The sequence below is a fragment of the Harpegnathos saltator genome, unplaced genomic scaffold (assembly GCF_003227715.2).
Source record: "Harpegnathos saltator strain DR-91 unplaced genomic scaffold, Hsal_v8.6 scaffold10, whole genome shotgun sequence".
Classification (NCBI taxonomy): domain Eukaryota; kingdom Metazoa; phylum Arthropoda; class Insecta; order Hymenoptera; family Formicidae; genus Harpegnathos; species Harpegnathos saltator.
In genome coordinates, this window is record NW_020229873.1 from 1046288 (window position 1) to 1054266 (window position 7979).

The following is a 7979-nucleotide window of genomic DNA, read 5'->3' on the forward strand; positions in this document are numbered from 1 at the left end:
GCTGCATTGTGCATTCCATCAGAAGTCGCGAAGCGTCCGTCCCAGTGGTCCAATGTTCCCGCCTGAATTCCTCCTTTATCAGTCTTGTCCTTTTGTTCTCTGGGGGATTCACACAGGACTGTAATCCTTCCAACGTATTATCATTAACAGACAGACACACTGGTACTTCGATTGTCAGCGTAATCGCATGCAGGTCATCGCTGCATTTCCTTAAAGATGCGTGACGATCACGCAAGGATCTTGCTTCTCGCTTAAGATACACCATCCGCGTGTGAAAGATAAGCAATCAAACGGGAAGTACAATTGTCGTTCATATAAGTACCATATCGTAACTCCCGAGGAAACAGGAAAATCATGGCGTGGCGGTCGAAGTGCCAATTGCTACAGATTGTACATACTTCTATTTATCCCACTTTCAGTCATCATCGCTCCCAGCTCACTTACTGCGTAAAGGTGGCACTAATTTGCGGGAAAATGGACGCGCACGATACATAAGTGTACATTAGTATAATATAACAATGTTTTAGTAATGTAAGAAAGAGAAAAAGGCAAAGAAGAGAGCATTATCTCCGAAATACAATTACAACAGCTTTGTTCTGCACCTCGGCGACACGCATTACTTCGCGTCTGATCCGGCGCGTTAGTATCTGCATCTTGCTAGTTAATGTGATCAAGTCCGCCAAGATGTAAAAAAAAATGAGAACGTGTGTGTGTGTATATATATACATATGTGTACTGAGTGATCTAATAAAGAGATCGGATAGGAACGGAGAGAAACAGCGTCGGCCCTTAAAAAAGAAAATTTCGTTTATTGTTCTAAGCTGTATAAAGTGTTTGATTTTTCAACGTCTTGTACTAAGGCTAACCTCGTCACTTCATCAGTTTGGCAGATCGTGAAAAAAATGAGAACAAGGAATCTCTCGTTTATATCTCCTAGTAATACACGTGTACGTCTATATTATAAAAACAAAAAAAAAAGAAGATTAAGCTTGTACAAAAAAATTGGCTTTACCAATCGAATCCATATAAATACATGTACTGTCATATTAGAAATGCACAGAGAGCTGTGTCCGTCGTTGAAAAAGACGAAGATACGATTTTCCTTTTTGCAACGCGAATGAGTCATGAGCAAGAGAAGTGGAAAGATGTTTCCACTCTTTTAGCACATATAGAGTCGCCTTTAGTGAATAAATTATATACAAAGATATTACACTAAAATTAATAGCTATCTAGCTCCTGGTTAGTAGAATTAAATACATTTAGCAAAAATGAAGTAACTTTTCACTTGTACGTTTCATCACAATTGGAGCGGATTTGAGAATATGCTCTGTTTTGCGCGTTATCGCGCTTATTTCTTTTTCTTATTTTTCATGCAATAGCCGGAACGAACTTGAATCATTTGTTTTGTTTTTCTTTCTAGGAAAATAATACTTCACGTTTTGACAAATATACATGACTGTCGTGCATTAACATTTCGTTAACACTCCTAAAGTACGATTGTACAATTCTCAGGAAATGATTACTTGACGTTTTGGATAGTGCGTAAAAAAAGAATCTCTGGCGATAACGCGAAACGATGCATCTCCATGTCCGACTCCCGAGTATTCTTAAGAACATTTTTCTCGGAATTCGAGACTTCAATTGTCCGACGTAAAGTCGATAATTAAATAGTAATATTATTTATATCATATCTCCGATATTATGTGTGCGCATTTACGCATAAATGTACAAAATAAAAGTCATCTCGAAAGTTAAATAGAACTGAGTGAAAAGTTACGCGACGCCATGATAATAAAATATTCCAAGAGCCAAGATTTCATGTGTGTTTGTTTGTATGTGTGTGTGTGTATGTGTATGTAAAATCCTCGCATAACCCGTACTCGTGCTATACGGAACACGAATACGATCTTCTGAAACTTCCGATCAGTCTCTTGTTTGTTCTTGCCGTTCCGCTATGATCTGCAACCTACGTTACGACGTTCGTGAAATACATTTCTCCTCCCTTTCCCCACCTCTCGACAGTTTAGGTCGCCGGCTGAGTATTGGAATGTTTAACTTAGCAATCCGCAATTACTCAAGTTGTTCTTGATTATCACGTCGGTCACGGCGTCGAACACGAACTGTATGTTAGACGTGTCGGTGGCGCAAGTAAAGTGCGTATAGATTTGTTTCTGATCCTTCCGCTTGTTTAGATTCTCAAACTTCATCTGGATGTAAGAAGCGCACTCCTCGTACGTGTTGGCGCCCTTGTACTCCGGAAAGCAGATGGTGAGCGGGCTCCTGGTGATCTTCTCCTCGAACAGGTCCTTCTTGTTCAGGAACAGTATGATCGACGTCTCGACGAACCACTTGCTGTTGCAGATCGAGTCGAACAGCTTCATCGATTCTACCATACGATTCATCTCCTCATCCTCCGCCAGCACCAGATCGTAGCCGCTCAGGGCGACGCAGAAGATGATCGCGGTGACGCCCTCGAAGCAGTGTATCCACTTCTTTCTCTCGGATCGTTGACCGCCGACGTCGAACATTCTACACAAAAGGAGACCAATGTGACATCCAGAGTACATACATTTAATCCTTGATTCTCTCTCAACTTAGTAAATTAAATTAAACATATTCAATCAAACATGGATAAAATATTTGCGATATCTCGTTTCGTCAGATATGTATACAAAGCCAATTTCATTTGGTATTTTGTCACATTGAATTAACGTATGATTGAAATATCCCGGCTATATAATAATAGTACATGAGATGAGTACAACGAGCACGTACTTGAAGTGCAGGCCCTTGAACGAGAAATGCGTCTCCACGATACCGGTGGTTTTGACGCGCGTTCGCAGAACATCCTGTTGCGTCGGGATGTAGTTGTGCTGTGCTATGCGGTCAAGTGCGTTAAGGTAGTACGCTGCCGAGTCGTTGATGTGGTATTCCCTGCTACGCGTGAAACAGAGCTGCACTCCCGCGTCCTGCCATAATCGCTTCATTAACAGCACCAGTTCTCCGGTTAGCTGGCCTTCCTCCGCCGCCGCCGAGGCTAGGGTGAAAAATTGCCGCGCCATGTCCTACAACATAAACACGAGGCTGATTATCTAATAGCCACTGACTCATGAGGAAAAATGGTTGAATGCAATTGATAACGCGTGATATTGAAGTAATCTTTCTCTAGAATTCTGTTTCAAATGAGTTTACAAATGTAGATGTTTCAAGAGAGGCGGAAAATCGCTCTCTCAGACGTCTTGAAGTTGATAACGTCGATTATTGTCGAGTAGAGTCACAAATAAGCATTGAGTGCTTCGTTCTTCTTCTCACAGCCAAGCTCGTGGAAACAAAGAATCGATAAGCCGCGGTAATTGGCTGCAAACCATACCAGATTAGATGAGCGATACAAATCATTATCTATATAATTGGATTCTACATAAGATAGATACCATCGTGAAGTTCCCTCAAATCAGGATAAATTTGAAGAAAGAAAACAGAGGGGACTTGTTTGCGAGACCCGACGTGCGATCTCGTTTGCAATTTTATCTGACAAACACAAATAAACTGTGGACCGTCGAATAGGAAGAGACACGAGGGGCTTACCGCTTTATTGGGATCGGCGAAGTCGATTCTAAGCTCCCCCATGGCTCTGATTATCGCCATTAGACTCTGTATCGTGTTGCTGTATACCACGGGCTTATATTGCTCGCATTCTTCCTTACTGTAGCCAGTCTCATGAATGATTTTCATTTGTTTCACTATCGTGGACTTGCCAGACTCCCCAGCACCTTAAACGTCAATGAAACATTGTACATTTTCATGCAATTACGACGCAATTTATATCTGTACACAAGTAGTACTTGTCAATATGTAACGCATTTAATGCGAGCATTAGATGTATGAATATTATTATTAGTATTATTAGTATATATATAATTATTAGGGGTACCGAAAAGTCTTTTTGTTTTTATTGTAAAATTTTGCACGAAAATAATAAAGTAAGTCCGATCTTAATGAAAGTTGACTAGTACAATAAAAAAACGTTGTTAACTGATTGAAATTAATTCTGGATTAAAATTAAGAACTCGTGCTATAATCATGAAAATTGAAGGCTTAAAAAAATAAGCAGAGACTTTCCGGTACCTCTAATATAATCTGTGGGCAAATAAATAGCAATCTGTAATCTACAAAGAAAAAAACAAAAAAGAATAGAAAATGGTGGAAGAGTGAAAATTAAATAGTGCTGAGTATACACGGCATGTTTGCAAAAACGTTCAAACGTTTCCACGATATGTAAATCGCGATGAAATTCTATTCCGCATTCTGTCACGAGTTATGGATTGCCTAAGAAGACAGGTTTCGACCGATGACGACAGATATAAGGCACGAACCGATGTGAGATCAATCGTTGCTTCAGCGAGAACGCGATGCGAGGCGACGCGAGTTCGCGGGTGTCTCCCTTGACACGATAATTAAAACCGTCGTCACGTAGCGCATCATTATAATGCTACATCATTTGACTCGCGCGTGTTCGCTTGTCGAATCAAACGCGAAGTCGAGCATGCGAAACACCCGACGACGAGAACGACGTCGAGAACGAGTCCAATTAGCCGATTAATCATCAACGGTTGTTTCGCCGTCCGATCGATTCGACTCCGCTAATCATCGCGGAGAGCAGTAGCCGGCTTCCGCCGACGAGGAATAACGCTTTTTCCCCGTTCGCCAGTGGAGATAATGCACGCACCGATCTCGGGGACGTAATCTCGTGATTCACACGCGGCCGATGATTCAAGTTTCCCGTAACGCGCTCGACGCGCGAGCGCGTTACATCCGCGATTGCGCGATTTTCGGGCAAAAACACAGCGACACAACATTCTTATCGAGCTGTAAGAATGACAGACGATCGATCTGAAATTTCAAATTCCAACGAGCGTGAGAGTGAATTTCGAATCAACCTCACCTCTCGCACTCGTTAAGCACTACGGCGATAATGAATTTCAACATCTTCAAGATCGTACGAGCCGGGTCGTTCCGTTCGATCTCCGCACGCATTTCGTGTAATAAAACGTGCGCGCGGTCTCTCCCAGGCAGAACAAAAATCGTGATGACAACAAAATGACCGGCATAATGACCGAATTACGACGAGAAAATTAGTTTTCCTCATCACTTTGACGTCATTTTGATGTCATTATGATTTTCTGTTCTGCCTGGGCCTCGAGGAGACTCGCGCTAGCTCGAGAAGAAGCGGGTCGCGCTCTTCCGACGGTCGCGGAGCGTCGGGAGAGCGCACCGCCGCGATTAAAACGGCGGGTCGCAATTTCGTGTCTGTTGCGAGCGAGCGCGAGAGCGTACGTTCGTTCGTTCGTTCTACCATAGAAGGAACCTGGAACGCGACACAGAGCAGCGCGAGAAGAGCGCGACGCGAGAAAGAAGGAGGGACGACGCGAATTCGCGCGATCGAGAGCGTATCTCCGAAACCGACACCCGTCGCGGGAGAGACGGCGAGTTAGCGGTTGGGCAACGCTCTGACGCGCTCTCGCTCTCTCTCTCGCTCGCTCTCTCTCTCCCTCCCGCTCCCTGTCTCTCCGCTTCTGGCTCGCCATGAATTTTTACGCTCGCCAGCGCGACGTCTCGTTAACCGCACGATTAACTCTTTCTTTTCCTCGTTGCGCGAGGACTCGCTGGGACCGCGCAGGATCCAGGAAGAAGCGGGTGCGATCTCGAAGGAGATCCGAACTTGGTGGTGCTCTTTCTCTCTCTCTGTCTCTCTCTCGTCGAGACTCTCCGCACGCGTTCTCCGCGTTTAAAAGCGTTCGGAACTCTGCAAGCGGAAAAAGAGCAGCAGTAACAGATATCTACGGGCGACGATGATGATGAAGAGAAGCGTCGACTCTCCGACTCTTGTCACTGGCTTCTCTCGGCTGCGAAGTCATGTCAAGGTTCGCCGCGTTCTTCGCGTTGTTTAACGCACCGATCTCATTTATAAAATGCAGGTAGACTGGCCGATAAGATAAGACCTAATGGCTGTTTTCCGAGAGAGTTGACGCATCACACTGCGCGTTACTCATTTCCCGTGCTCCGACGAGATCGAAAACACGGGGGTTCGATTCCCCCGGCGAAGGGACGAACGGAGAGACCTGGAGGGAAATGTCGAGGTGGAAGAAAAAATCATGTTGACATCGAAATGACGTGAAAATGACGAGAGAATGACGGAGAATCGTGATGAAAAAAATGAACTTTCCTCACCACTTCGATGTCATCATGATTTTCTCTCCCGCCTGGCTACGAAAACCTGCCCCGGCGAGCCGGGAGCAGACACGACCATCCGGCGACTTCGCCGAATTGCACGCGCTCGACGCCACCGCGCTGTTCGGGTCTCGATCCTACTCGTGGATTACGCGGCGCCTTCGGGCGCGTGTTGGCCGATACTCGCGATGCACGACGCGAGAGCGGAGAAAAAGGAAGAAGGAGAAAGAGCGCGAGACGGAGACCGTGCGCGCGCGCGCGTGCGAGAGAGAGAGAGAGAGAGAGAGAGAGAGAAAGAGAGAGAAAGAGACCGTCGGTACAGGCGCGTCAGCGAGCAGGGGATGCAAATATCCCGAGAGAACCGGAACCGAGAGCAGAGGAAGCGGACCGGATCGGAGAGCGCTCGCGGTGATAAACGCGTGTCCAGGACATCCGTTCTCTCGAGGTCGGTCGCGGTCAGTCGTCGAAGATCCGCGACCGGAGCAGCGGATAATCCAAGTACCATCGGCCAGAGGTGCAGGCACAGGTAAGCGCGGAGAAGACACACTCACCGAGCAGCAGTAGCTTGACCTCGCTGGCGGCACGTTCGCCATCAGCTCGGAGGTCCTTGTCGATCTTCTTGGACCGCTCCGCGGCCTCCTTCTCGCCGGTGCTGCTCACGGCGCAGCCCATCCCGCGCCCTCGCCGGTGACGGTCGTCGTCCTCTCAGCACGTCGTGGTGGCGCGTGCGGCGATGGTGTGATGGTCCTTCGTCCTCGTCACCCTCGTCGCCGTGGTAGCCCGTCGGCCGATCCGTCGCGCGCCCACCGACTCGGCAGCACCATGCACACCAGAGCACACCGCCGAACTCGGGAACCGAGTCGCCGCCGCCACCGCCGTCGCCGCAACCGTCTCTCCTGACACTTGTTGCACGGACACGACGTCGTGTGGGAACCGCCCGCACGCGGTCGCACTCGCATACACAGACGCGCGACGAGACCGCCCGAGCACCACTCGCCTCGTCTCACACGGCACACAGCGCGCACACATACACACGACACTCGCGTATGTATTGCGTGCTCTCTGTCTCTCTTTTTCTCTGTCACTCTCACTCGCTCTCTCTCTCTCTCTCTCTCTCTCTCTCTCCGCCGCAATCGCGCACGCAGCTGCGCGGCCGCGTTCCCGGCGCTGGCGCCGGCGTTTGCGCGAGTATCCGCGTCGCGGACGAGGAAAACAAAGCGAACGGGAGTTGCAGTGAAGGTGCGGCGAGTAGACGTGACTCAGGAAATGGGAAAGAACGAAGAATCGCGCACAGCCGAGGCTCGACAGCTCGGACACCCTCCACCACGGTGTAACGAGTATCGGTGCGCGCGTTCGCTCGCTCGCACGCGCTCCCCCTCGCGCAGCACAGCTCGAACGTCGTCGGGCGAGATAATCGCGCGAGCGAGCGAGCGAGTGAGTGAGTTCCGCTTCCTTCGGGCCGATGGCCGATGCCTGGCGGACCGCGCCCTACGATTCGCCGGGCGCCGTTGGGCCCGTCCGGCGGGCCAATCGGAACGCGCGACGCAGGCCAATGCGAGCGCCGCGCGCGCGAGTGAAATCGGTATTCGAAAAGCGATCGCCGATCTCTCTCTCTCTCTCTCTCTCTCTCTTCCTGTCTTCTTTGCCGCGGTTGAGTGCGAGGTGAGCAGCGAGCAGAGAGCGATTTTTCGAATTATGGCCATTCGAAAATGGATGCGCGTTCGCGACAGTCAACGGTTGAGCAACTGTTG

The 7979-nt window shown here is 48.4% G+C and overlaps 1 protein-coding gene across 2 annotated transcripts; it reads right to left on the reverse strand.

Annotated features, from left to right (window-relative positions):
• Positions 1 to 785: 785 nt before the first annotated feature.
• Positions 786 to 7624, reverse strand: Galphai (G protein alpha i subunit). Of its 2 annotated transcripts, none has more exons than XM_011152806.3 (4): positions 6780 to 7624; positions 3586 to 3770; positions 2776 to 3065; positions 786 to 2529 (listed from the first exon to the last, which is right to left on the reverse strand). In XM_011152806.3, the coding sequence occupies exons 1-4, from the start codon at positions 6898 to 6900 to the stop codon at positions 2052 to 2054; spliced, it is 1074 nt and encodes a 357-aa protein (XP_011151108.1). In that variant the 5' UTR covers positions 6901 to 7624; the 3' UTR covers positions 786 to 2051. The 2 variants fall into 2 exon arrangements, with proteins under 2 accessions (XP_011151108.1, XP_025153064.1); XM_025297279.1 differs by lacking the exon at positions 6780 to 7624 and adding an exon at positions 6229 to 6416.
• Positions 7625 to 7979: the final 355 nt, after the last annotated feature.

Coding starts and splice junctions, on each gene's coding strand:
- Galphai (XM_011152806.3), bottom strand. CDS start 6,900: ATGGGCTGCGCCGTGAGCAGCACCGGCGAGAAGGAGGCCGCGGAGCGG. Junction 3,771..6,779: donor GGTCAAGCTACTGCTGCTCG/GTGAGTGTGTCT, acceptor TTGACGTTTAAG/GTGCTGGGGAGTCTGGCAAG. Junction 3,066..3,585: donor TCGCCGATCCCAATAAAGCG/GTAAGCCCCTCG, acceptor TTTATGTTGTAG/GACATGGCGCGGCAATTTTT.